The 12,956-nt window shown below is 34.7% G+C and overlaps 2 protein-coding genes across 2 annotated transcripts; one reads left to right on the forward strand and one right to left on the reverse strand.

Moving 5' to 3' along the window:
- Positions 1-1,474: 1,474 nt before the first annotated feature.
- On the reverse strand, positions 1,475-4,781 carry LOC112527686. The gene is made up of 6 exons (XM_025138452.1): positions 4,735-4,781; positions 4,036-4,441; positions 3,190-3,285; positions 2,608-2,652; positions 2,123-2,260; positions 1,475-1,970 (listed from the first exon to the last, which is right to left on the reverse strand). Exons 2-6 carry the CDS (start codon positions 4,411-4,413, stop codon positions 1,629-1,631), a joined length of 999 nt encoding a protein of 332 aa, XP_024994220.1. The 5' UTR covers positions 4,414-4,441; positions 4,735-4,781; the 3' UTR covers positions 1,475-1,628.
- Positions 4,782-9,048: 4,267 nt separating this feature from the next.
- On the forward strand, positions 9,049-11,748 carry LOC112528043 (40S ribosomal protein S3a). The gene is made up of 7 exons (XM_025138932.1): positions 9,049-9,161; positions 9,260-9,307; positions 9,417-9,522; positions 10,358-10,495; positions 10,589-10,774; positions 11,072-11,272; positions 11,449-11,748. The coding sequence occupies exons 1-7, from the start codon at positions 9,151-9,153 to the stop codon at positions 11,539-11,541; spliced, it is 783 nt and encodes a 260-aa protein (XP_024994700.1). The 5' UTR covers positions 9,049-9,150; the 3' UTR covers positions 11,542-11,748.
- Positions 11,749-12,956: the final 1,208 nt, after the last annotated feature.

Here is a 12,956-nt window from a genome sequence, read left to right on the forward strand (position 1 = left end):
ACCATCATCGCTACCAGATATACTAACACCGAAGACAATTTCAATATGACGAGGAATAACAACATGACGATGGTAATAATAGATGCAAATAAGAGATTGACTTCACTTTCGTTGAACTTGAAAGGGATAACAAAAGAAAGAAAAGTGTTTATTATAGGAGCGGTAACAGATCCGAGATCGATACAACATTTCATCTTTCTTCAGTTCGACGTTAAAACCGTAAATATAAAATTTGTGTAGTCGGGAGAGATGTCTCCTCTTTCTTTTATGACATTTTGATTATGTATGTATATATATATATATATATACACACACACACATAAGGGACATAGACTTCCAAGACACTTACTTCCTAGAAAGTCCATTAGTAGGGACCATATAAGTTTTGCCGAAATGAGTCGTTGTAGGTTATTTGAAAGGTGACGCAAAATACCCTTTAAGTATTTTAGTAATTGCAAAAGTAGCCCTTATGATCTGAGTTTGCACCAAAATAGCCCTTCATGTATTGTTAATGGTGTCAATAAGCGATTTGAGAGTCTTTTAGGGTGTATTTGATATACAAATAAAATAGGACAAAATATAACATAACAACTGTTCAAAATTTAGCAAGATAAAATTAGACAAAACATAACATATAAAACAACAACTTTGCCCCTAACGAGTTGTTTAAATATTTTGATTAATTTATGTAATTTATTAAATTATAATAAAATAAATATTTTTTTTATAATAAAATATACCATTACAAAGTTTATTCAAGACGAGTAAAAAGTGTATGTAGTTTGCAATTTTTATTTAATACATGTTTTATATTATTTTCCATTATAAATATAATAATAAAATACATAAATTGATCAAAATATAGATATTGCATAAAAATAATGTCTTGAGAAACAATAAAATTAAAGCTGAAACCAGAGGGCCTTTATCCTAGTGGTATCGTAGCTTTTGACATCTTAGGAGGCCAGAGGTTCAAACCTCACCATAGATGGGGAGAATGTGTGAATTTATTTATTGCATTTGCGGTATATAAAATATTATATATTTCAAAAAAAAAATTAAAGTTGAAAGAGTATATAATATAATAATTAAAATTTTAAAAAATAACTAAAATATAACAAGAGAGGCATGTTTAATATTTTAGAAGATAATTTAAATTTTATTTTAAGGTTATATTAGTAAAATGTAGGTTTGCTCCATCTTGATTAATGAAGTGTGGATAGAACACGCTTATTCCACATAAAAATACTGTCAAAAGTGAAACAATGATATCTGTTATGTCCAAAAGTTATCCTTATGCATCTATTTTTGGAAAAGTCCTTGAGGTATTGTGCCGGTAACAAAAATGACCCCTTAAGCATTTTGTTGATAGTGAAAGTAGCCCTTTATGTTGGAGGTTTGCACCAAAACAACCCTTCATGTAACTATCCTTAAGCATGAAACGTTTCTTCCGTTTAATAGGAACCATACCGTATTATGGTTAACCGATTCCCTTCCATAAATCAATCAAAAACTATAAATGAAAAAAGTTTTCGCTTTCGAACAAAGCTCGAAACGGAAGACGCTTCTATTTAATACGAAGCCATAGATTCGATCTCAAAATGATAAAAACTTTTAACGTAAACAACCTAAGTCTCAATCGAAACTTTGTTAATCCTTTTAAACGAGAAGGATACTGGCTTTTCCAATACCGACACGTTAATGTTGTTCCAAACATCTGGTATCGTGCGAAGCGTCGCAATTTTCTCGGCGATTGCCATGTCTTCAGGAAGAACATATCCGAAAACCGTGTACGTCTTTTTCCACTCTTCGTGATTCGCTAGGCTGATAAAGAATTCTGGGCCGGAACCGATCCATGCAACTGAACCCCTTTCAATGATCGGACATTCTTCCGTCGGTATTTTCTTAAACGGAACTCCTTCGGCTTCAAGTGTTCCTTGAATCAAAGCAAACGGAGGTCCAAAAGACGCCTGAGAAAGAGGTTACAGATCATAACCGATGTTTCCATATCGTTATAACACAGAAAAACAGCGAAAAATAACATTTTTACTTGCCAAGAAAGCTTTTCTCAAATATAAGAGGACACGTGAAGCATTTCGAAAGAGGGTTCGAGAAATCTTACAGATTTCAAGTGATTTCCTTTAGAGTCCCAGGACTGACCACGACCTTCGGCTCGATAAAACTGGCAACCCGCACAATGACGCATCGTCAACAACTCAAGAATGTACATAACTGAACGTGGAGCACAATCGGGGAGAAGCTGCATTAAACCAGATAGCTTTTCAATAAGCACCCGAAGCTTTCCCCCCCTTTTTTATACCCCTTATTCTTTACACAAATCACCAAAAAACCATCTCCTTTTAGGTAATTTCACATTGTCATCTGAGCAAGTTTTTACCAAACGTAACCAGCTTATCAGCTAAACATAGCCTTTTGACTGTTGAGATCAAACATAACAAAATTCCAACATAAATATCTATATGAATTTCAAGTTATGAACTTATGAGCAGCATCATCGATGATGAATTCACCGTAACATCAATATAAGACCTACAAAGTCACAGTTGTAAACATGAAAAATTGGAAGGTTTTATAGTTTCCACTTACTTTTATGTGAAGAGTACCATATCTCGTTTCCAATTTCACGATCCCCTGCAATGAGAAAAATGAAAAAGATACACACATAATCGAATTTGTGTTGTAGCATTAAGATGTAAGTAGGCGTAAAACGAGAGCCAAAGTTGAAAATCTTTATTGCTTTGAGCAAGAAGATATGAGAGGCACGTTTGACTTTGAAGTCAAATGGAATGTTTTAAACTCCAAAATGTGGATTCGAATTCTTTGAAATTTTCGCAGAAAGATTCATTCCCACATTGAACTTAAAAGAAATGCTACACGGGGAAATATTTTGGTTATCAAGATGTAAAAGATTTCTTATCAATTTCGGAATTGAGAATTCATAAATTTGACATCAAAAGTCAAAATTCCAGAATTCTTGCATTTTGTACCACAAGAATCCATGGAAAATCAGGAGCTGTACAAACCGAAATGGTGAATGCACAAACACAAGAACTGGGCATACGACCGATAGACGTTTTCATGTACTGGCAAATGACCTATTTACCCTTTTGGGAACGGACTCCATACACATTAGCTGGTGCTATATCCTACAATAGTGTGTTAGATTACCTCCCCTTTTCCGTATATAAGGCCAGAAGTCCATATGTTGTCTCCTCCTTCTCGCTTATCCGGAGACAAAGGATCCTTTTGTTTCTTCAACCAACACTGTGACAAGAAAGTTTGACGATTACTTTCAAAGATTATGCAATCAGGGGAAATTCAAATGTGAACCATAAATATTTTGAGGACCCGTGAAATGGATAATAACCCCGTGAATGTTATTCATCATGAATATCATATCACCGCATTCATCATGAACATATGGTTCCCAAATTGTCAAAATATTTTATGGTTCTCATTTGAACATGCCTCTATGCAAGTATCAACATTGACATTCATGTCATATTCGTGTACCCCGTTTACCTTCATAGATCCCATCACATTTCTCTTAAAATCAATTAAATAAAAAAACCCACAGGCACATCTTCATTTCTCCAACCATAACAATGAGAAGATTGAAGTCTTAACTGCTTCATTTTGTCAGGCCATTTAACATTTCAACCTTTTCATTTCACCTTATATGATGCTACTCAAGTCTCGTTATAAATCGAATCCAGCGAAATAATTCAGAAATCACACAACAATTTACATCAAAAACCGCTCGAAAACCATGACTTTATCTTGAGTTATCCTAACCTAATCAAGATTCATATTATGGATAAAACTGAATCTAACAGTGAACTGGATCATACATATCCTAACCCACATGTGTTAAGATCAATAACCACACACACAATCTCAAATTCAATTGCTGGAAATGAAAAAGAACATGATGCTTATATAACAGAATCACAATTGAATTTGATCAATAATTCTAAAAAAAGTCAAAGATCGAAGGTCAAAATTTCAACTCACCTCGCCCAATTTTGACCCACAGGCATCAGGATTCCCACAAAACACCCAAGAATCGCACAAACAAGGCCCATCGTTACCATTACACATAGTCTTACAAGCTTCACAACATTCAATTGACGAATTGAACTTGAAATCCGAACCCCACTTCACAGCAGCACCCCACAACTCAAAGTTATCGATCCCTCTACAACACCCACCTTCATTTTCTTCCAGTTTTAGAGATTCAGCTTCTGAGATTGACGAAAAATTGCTGTTTTCATTGGGTCTCAAAACCGCAGTCATGAACATATAGACAAGGGAGCAAGAGAAAAGGCCCATCAAAAGGAGGGTCAGTGAGACCCAACGCGTTGGTTCAGAGTCGATCTGCCTTCGACCCATTAGGGTTTGATCACTGACGAACAAAACCCTGCAAATATTTCAAATAATTTGGGTTTTAATTGTAGGGTTGGTGTAAATTTGGAGGACGTCGATAACACGTTTGACCAAAAACTTGAAAACAACTCTATTTCTACGTAAAACAGATTCAAATGTAGAAAATTTGGGGAGTATATGCAGAGACATGGAAGATACTGATCCAAAAATGATTACATAATACATATATGTTCAGAAATAAAAGAAAATTAAAGCACGATTTTGGCTGTTTCCATTAGATTTGTTGTAGACTGTAGTTTTGTGATGGGAAAAAGGAATCTCAAGAACCTAACACGATCTTTGGTCAATGAAAGCTTTATGGGTTCCTCATGACATGTTTGCTCTAAAGCAATTTGATCCTTTTTTAGTAATAGAAATTCATAATCAATGACAAATTGTGTTTAAACTTCAAATGGAAAAGATCAAGATTTAGTTATCACCGACTCAATTCAAGACTCAATTTAATGGTTAACGTAGAAAATGTGATGTATAATAATTCAAACGGTGTTTTAAGACGATTTTTATTGATTTTGGAAACATACAACTATAACACGTTTTTTTTTTTTAATTCTATTAAAAGTCGTTTCTATGGTTATTGAAAATTTTGGATTAGGTTCTTGGAAGAAAATAATTACATATATGATCACCGTAGTTTCATTTTTGTTATGGATTTGGTCTCTCAACCTAACCCCACTAAAAGTTGCTTTATTAGGTTAGGGGTAATATTATCATTTTTTTTTCTTTAAAAACAAAATAAAAATGTACAATATATATCATATTCACAAACTCGTCTTGCAATCTGGTACTTCCCATCAGTCCACACCTTCCCCTAGACCTTGATCTCCGTCATCCTCCCCTAACCCCCTTCATCGTCTTCAACGGCTCCAAGCCACAATGGCAACCTCAATTGATATCCGTTTACACATACATATAACAACAGGCTGACTTGCCTCCTTCCCCATCAGTTCTTCTCGGTTTGACCTCCCCACCACAATGGCGACCTCCATCGAAGCAAAGAGGGTTGTCGGAGAAAGTGAAAGGTTTCGGTTAGGAGTTTTTGTCACTAGAAATTACAATAACAACCAACCAAAATCAAACCTGAAGACTTCTAATATAACCAAGTATGTATATTGTTATTATTGTTCAAACCTTGTAAATAGAACATAATACTTAAAGCATACAAAGATTCATACAGTAGAAGTTGTGAATTAAAAGCATCAAACATAAGTACTCAACAACACCAAGCCATTGAGATAATAATAATTTAATTTCAAGTACTGATTTATATCATGTTAAAGTTTAAATGTGAATCCAAGTAGATTGTTGTGGATTTGACGTCATTCCTCGTCAACGTTCCAATCATGTCCTCCGGCAAACCCTCCTTTCTCCGATGGTGACCCACAACATCGGTCGTCTTTTCGGCCACCCACAAAAGCCCTAAAATCAATTCCATGTCAAAAAACCATACCCAAATCTTAAAATACAAAACCCTTATCCAAACCCAAAAAAAATCATAGAAAAGTGCGAAGAGTTAATGAATTTGCTAAATTCTCACATTATTATTGAAAGCAAACTATAGGCTTTTTATAGCCATTACACAGACAGAGGACAAGAAAAAAACCCCACCTACACATGATCTGCAATGTAGGTTCTCCTAAAAAAAACCTAACTAATAGCAAAAAAAAAAGGATCGAGTGTATAATATCCAACAAGAAGAATATGGAGCTGGAATAATCTTTGATTCTCGTTGATTTTCGATTGTTTCCTTCAACCAAAGATTCAACAAACTTCATCTTAATCTTTTCTAGAGGTAGAAGAGTCAATGTCTGGCGAAAAGAACCTTGTCGATGTTCATCGTTTGCCGCATCATTCCTTATGTGTCAAAGATATAAAGTGAGTGCACCGAAAAAGAACAGGAACGTTCTTAAACGCACACACAAAAGCAAACTTGAAAACGACGGAGATTTGAGGTTTTAACATAGGTTTGATGGAGATGGAGTTTGAACAATGGTGATCATTGGGTTTGATGGAGCTTGAGTCTCAAAAGCGGTGGCCATTAGCTTCCATGGAGATATTCTCACAATGTTGTTGTGGTGGCCATTGTTGTTTGCGTTTTATGGTGATTAATGGTGAAGAGGACGAATGATGAACGGTGAGGGGTTTTGTGGTGGCCAGAAAACTAAAGGTGCTGGACAGATGATGAACGGAAACATGTGGCCAAAGAGAGGGAAGTTGCTGGTGGCAAATGCTGTCGAAAAGCTAGAGGTGCCTGCGACCGCGAGAAGGGTCATCAATGCCGGAAACAAGGGGACTGATATAAGACGATGAACATTTTCTAGATATACTTTTATATAAATACTAAATATATAACAAGTATAATTAAAAATAATAAAAGAAATATGTAAAAAGGCGATATTACCCCTGACTTAATGAAGTGTCAGTTAGTGGAGCTAGTGCAGGGGACCCAATCCATAACAAAAGTAAAACCATGAGGACTATGTATGTAATTATTTTGTTTGGGGGACCCAATACAAAAAATTTAATAAGCATCGAGACAAATTTTGTAATTTACTCTAGAATTAGTTATCCACGATAATCAAATCCAACTTATAAACCATTTCATCACATTCATTTGGAATGTTTTTTTTTTTAGTTTTGACTTCAACTATTTTATATTAGAGCGAGTTAAACAAATTGTCTCATCAGAGATGTATTGAAACTCTACCAAAAACCATTACTGTTCTAATTTGGTATGAAATACCCGAAGGTTTAATTTTTATTACCCTCATGCAGGGACAGACCCAAGTAGTGCCAGTGGTGGCACCTGCCACCATTTCTTTTCTCCGTTGTAGTGTAAATTTGTTGTGTTCCACCATATATTACTATATTCTTTTCTTATAGTCAAATGGTGTCAACGTTTGAGAAAAAATATGTGTCCGTTCATGCCCTCGTGGTCCCTCCCGCTAACTTTCGTCTAACAAGGTTCGTTCAAGTCCCCGCGTGCATAGCAAGTGACGACAATTTTGTCATCTCATCTAAAGCCCTCATGAGTAGGCTTGCTCATTAGTTGACATCCATTATATGTGAGGGGAACCGAACCGGTCTAATCATTCATTGGATGTTAGATTTTGTCAAATGATCTGATCCGATTAAAGTTGGATAACCGATCCAATCCAATCCAATTGATGATTGGAACGGTTCGGTTCCATCCATTAAATATTTTATTGGATATCCAAATGGATGATCCGATAAGATTAGATTCATCAAGTGTGTTAATTCAATCCAATTCTCCGACAATAATACAAATTAATTAATAACCTTTAATATATGTTAAAACCAACATAGGGGGAGTTAAAAATTCAAAACCTCACACAAAAACAAGTTCCGTTTTAAGCAATTTGATAATAAATCAATTGAATGATAGTTAGATAATGGTTGGATGGATAACTAGATGGTCATCGGATGATTAATTGGAAGTTGTTCATTTTTGGTCGGTTATGGACTGCCATTCAAGAACTGACCGATCCAAATTGGATGTTGAAATTTTCAATCCGGTCCGATTCAATTATGGTCGGTCGGTAATAGTTGAATCAATCGATTCTAATTGGATTGGTTGATTTTTCTACACACCCCTACTCGTGAGTAGCACCATTAAAATGGTAGAACATATGATATCTATCCTTGTATCTAGGATCTTGATCATGAAATTTATCTCACGCACATGTTCATCACAATCAACCAAATCAAACAACTTTACCTAACCTATAATCTAGACTTTACCAAACATCTTTGTAAACATCCCATGATAAAAGATTTGGAAGCTAATTATCATAGGGGGAGTTTACTGTACATAGGTTGGAAAAACGTCAACACACAAGGTTGTCACTATAAAGGTGAAAAAGAGCTTATGACACAACTTTAAGCTTATCATAAAGCTCCTAGACATTGATTTGCTCGTATGACTCGAAGCTGCCACATTGCAGATGCTATTAAAGACGAAGAGACGAACATGTTGGCACTCTATAGAGCTATGGGTGCTAGGTTTTGGGAATTCGTATGGACTATTATATAGCAGGGTTCATCAAAATTAGTTTAAAGGGTGGAACACAAATGCTACTCACACAGGCTTTAAAAAATGACAAAATTGCCCTCAAATCCTATTGGGGGGGGGGGGGGGGGGTTAACAAACCGCATTAAGTGAAAGTTAGTGAAAGTGAGCATAGGGGTAAGAGATTAAATCCCGGGGTGTCAAGTACCAAACCAGAACATGAATGACTTCTAATCGAGTTTCAGCAAACCTCATAGACGATTTACATAATTCACTTTTTGTTTTATGTTTATTCCGGTTCTATAATTGAAACATGACATGATATTGACGGTTGTTACAAGGAACATTTTTGTTGAGGGTCATTTCACCCAAAATTACGTGTTATTGGTGGTTGTCGAATGCATATTTTTGTTTAAGGGGCATTTCATGTATAAAACAAAAGATAAAGGTGATTAGTGAAACTTTTCCAAAAGTAAAAAGAAAAACCGTCCGTTAATAAACAAAAGTTGAAATTTAAGGGGGTAAAAATGCAACATATCCCCTGCTGAAATTAGGGTTTTTGATGCTACCAAACAGCAGTGTTTAAATTGATCTGCTCCGCAGCCTCATATCTCTCCCTCTTTCTATCCCCTTTCGCGCAATACTCTCGATTCACCATGGCTGTTGGGTACTCTCTCTCTCTCTCTCTCACTCACTCTATTTGATTTCTCTTTCTGCATGCATTCTTGATGAATGATTTGTTCATGTATTTGTTCAATCTTGCAGAAAGAACAAGCGGATTTCCAAGGGAAAGAAGGGTGGAAAGAAGAAAGCGTTAGTTTTTGTTTCTGTTTTCTACGATTTAATGAGATTTTTTCCGTTGATTTGTTTATGTTTTTTATAATTTCGTATTTTTGATTTCTAAAATTTGCATATTAAACAGAGCCGATCCGTTTTCGAAGAAGGATTGGTATGATATCAAAGCGCCATCTCTGTTCAGCACTAGGAATGTTGGCAAAACCCTTGTTACACGTACTCAGGGTACAAAGGTAAGTTATTGTTCTCATTGTTTTTTAAGATGTGCTTTTTATTTCTCATTAGTAAGTTATAGGTAAACTGATTTTAGTGAGCTCAAATTTGACGTTTAGAAATCGGGGTTTAGGTGTTCAGATGGTTTTGGACCATTTTCTGATTTAATTTTATTGGGAAATTATTATAGTTGAGTCAATTTGGTCGAAGTCATGATTTTTGGGTACTCTGATACATCCCGACACATGTATGCATTTATTTACTACTTGTAATGTCAAAAGCACTACTATCTGTTTCATAATCATATGAATACATTTAATTTTATAGAACAAGCAGTTCTATACAATTTAGTGGGACTGCAATTTGCTCCGTTTTCTTGGTCAATAGTCTGCGGAGATTTTTTAGAAGTATATAAATTACGGACCCTTCAAGTTTGTATGGGACTTCGAATTTTTTTTAGAAAATGCAGTTTAGGAATCCATTTTCTTGAAAAATTATTGATTTTGGCCCCTTCAAGTTCTAATAGGACTTCATATTTCCTTGAGAAAATGCAGTTTTATGAATCCATTTTCTTGAAATTTTTAGTGATTCTGGCCCCTTCAAGTGCCCACGAGACTTTATATTTTCTTGAGAAAATGCAGTTCTAGGAATTCATCTTCTTGAAAAATTTACTGATTCTGGCCTCTCCAAGTGCTCTTTGTTTGCCTCATTTTGAAACAAATGTTTCTCTTGGACACTCTAAAACCATAAAAACCTTAAGGCTTTCAAAGGTTTTGACACTTCATATATATATATATATATCCATATGTGTGGGCTAAGGCAATAGAAATTGTAAGTAATATTTTTTGTTGTCAGATTGCTTCAGAAGGTCTCAAACATCGTGTGTTTGAGATATCTTTGGCTGACCTCCAAAATGATGAGGATCATGCCTACAGGAAGATCCGCTTGAGAGCTGAGGATGTTCAAGGGAAGAACGTTTTGACCAACTTTTGGGTATGATACAATGTGTGAAGTGTGAACACACATTTTCATTTCTTTCCTATGATCATTTCTCCATATTCAGATTCATTTGATTTTCTTTTATAGGGCATGGACTTCACTACCGACAAATTGAGATCTCTTGTGAAGAAATGGCAATCTTTGATTGAGGCCCATGTTGATGTGAAAACCACAGACAGCTACACTTTGAGGATGTTCTGCATTGGCTTTACCAAGAAGCGTGCCAACCAGGTGAAAAGGACCTGTTATGCACAATCTAGCCAGATTCGACAGGTAAATATCTAGAATTTAACATTATTTTTTCTTGTCACTATAGCTGCTTTGCTGATTACTTGCTGAACATGTTGGTTAATTTCTATTCTTGATGGATTATATTTGAGAAATTGCAATCAAAATGCTTCAATATTCTTATATTTTGCCAAAAGAAAGCAATTTTTATCGAAAGGAAATTATACTTAAATATGGTTGGAGTGTCAGCCATTGGGTTTCATGGATCTAACTTGCATTTGATAATTGTTATTCCTGCTCACTGTAACGAATTCACCACCCTTCTTCTTTTCAATTTCTTAGATTCGTCGCAAAATGAGGGAGATAATGGTAAACCAGGCACAATCTTGTGACCTGAAAGAACTGGTGCAAAAGTTCATCCCGGAGTCAATTGGCAGAGAGATTGAGAAGGCTACATCCAGCATCTACCCTCTACAGAATGTCTTTATTCGCAAAGTTAAGATCTTGAAGGCGCCCAAGTTTGATCTTGGCAAATTAATGGAGGCAAGCTATCTTATTTGAGCTCATATTTTACGATTATTAGGTTTTTGAAAGAAAATTCAAATTACATTTGCAGTCGAACCCATTTTCCATTGCTATTCCCATCATCTGGTTTTAAAGTTTGGTGCATGTGATCCAACATTTCATTCTAATTTATTTTCAACTTTTTTGATGTGTAGGTTCATGGAGATTATTCAGAAGATGTTGGTGTTAAGATGGAGAGGCCTGCAGAGGAGGAGGTACCAGAAGCAACTGAGGTAATTGGTGCCTGAAAGAGTTACTTAATTATTCTCTTTTTTACAACCCAGACGTTAAACTTTCTGTTTCGAGACGTTAGTGATGTGTTTTTCTCCTTGAATTAGATGTGCAATTTTGTAGTTGTATGTCTTTGAGGATTTGCTGTATATTTTGAAGCCATATAAAGCTTTATCATGCTTTTTGACTTCTAATTTTATGCAAAAGTTTGCTCAGACGTTCTTTATACCATAATCGTCAGCCTTAATCCCCATTCAGTCAACATTGTTGTTTTAATGCAATGAATGGTGGTGGAGAAACCTAAATGTTGAATTTAGGGGTCATTTACTAAACACTTACCTGGTAAATGTTTTCCAGTAAGATTTAATTACATCACCAGGTAAAGAAATTTATTCAATCAAAAGTACATTGTATGTAATAATTTACCTGGTAATTGCTAATTGGATAAAAGTTGTCAAAATCACTTATCGGGTAAGACTATTGGTTTTTGCCATTGCTCTTACCAGGTAAAATGCTCAGTTCTTGTCATGTTCATCTAGTAGGGTACTCTGCGTTTATCGGCTAGACATTTGGTGAATGGCCACTTAGTGTTCATGCGATCAGATCAACATGTTTGGTGTGAAATTAGATTGACACAAGTTAGTAGACAAAACACTCTTTCTTGTGCGGGCTTAATTGGCTAGAATTGTTCTTGTATTTACCATTGGATGTGGAATTTGGAATTAGTTTCTAAAAACATTGCATGTTTGTGGGACTTGGTAGAATTTGGAATTGGCTTCTATTCTGATCCCTTGGTTGGTTCTTATGGGGTAGTTGGTATTTCAGGTATGTTATAGCATTTGTTTGTAATAATATTTTAAAATATGTTAAAAACGTTTGTCTTGAAATGATCTTTTAATTATAATTTATTTTTATTTATAAAAAATTGAATAATTTCATCAAAATCGCACAAACCAAACAAACATAAAATTCTAAACCCTTGCATGAAAACCAAGAAAATTCGTTATACCTAGGAGTAGGAAATTCTCTATCAACCAAACAAGTGATCAAATCAGATTCAGTTTTATTCCAAATTTCTTTGATTTAAATTCATCTCACGTATTTCATTCCTTAACAAAGCATTCTATAAACCAAATGTTAGAGCATCTTTGACAGAATTTCTAAAATAGAGAAAATGAGGTTTTTGTTTTTTGTTTTACTTCAACAGATTTTTTAACTAGAGAAAATGAGGTTTTTGTTTTTTATATTATTTCAGCAGATTCTCTATATTATTCTTTGAAATAAAAAAAAACTTCAAATTTAAAGAATTTTCTAAAACTTAAGTACGGAGAGATAAATATTTTGTTCATACCCACTAATAAGATTAAATATTTTATATAATTTTTTTAAAAAGTATATTACGTCAAAATTTTTTTAATAATATAATAAATAT

The sequence above is a fragment of the Cynara cardunculus genome (assembly GCF_001531365.2).
Source record: "Cynara cardunculus var. scolymus isolate 2C chromosome LG 15, CcrdV1, whole genome shotgun sequence".
NCBI lineage: Eukaryota > Viridiplantae > Streptophyta > Magnoliopsida > Asterales > Asteraceae > Cynara > Cynara cardunculus.

Coding starts and splice junctions, on each gene's coding strand:
- LOC112527686 (XM_025138452.1), bottom strand. CDS start 4,413: ATGGGTCGAAGGCAGATCGACTCTGAACCAACGCGTTGGGTCTCACTG. Junction 2,653..3,189: donor TTATATACGGAAAAGGGGAG/GTAATCTAACAC, acceptor TTCTCATTGCAG/GGGATCGTGAAATTGGAAAC. Junction 1,971..2,122: donor AAGGAAATCACTTGAAATCT/GTAAGATTTCTC, acceptor CCTCTTTCTCAG/GCGTCTTTTGGACCTCCGTT.
- LOC112528043 (XM_025138932.1), top strand. Junction 9,523..10,357: donor CACGTACTCAGGGTACAAAG/GTAAGTTATTGT, acceptor TTTTGTTGTCAG/ATTGCTTCAGAAGGTCTCAA. Junction 11,273..11,448: donor ATCTTGGCAAATTAATGGAG/GCAAGCTATCTT, acceptor TTTGATGTGTAG/GTTCATGGAGATTATTCAGA.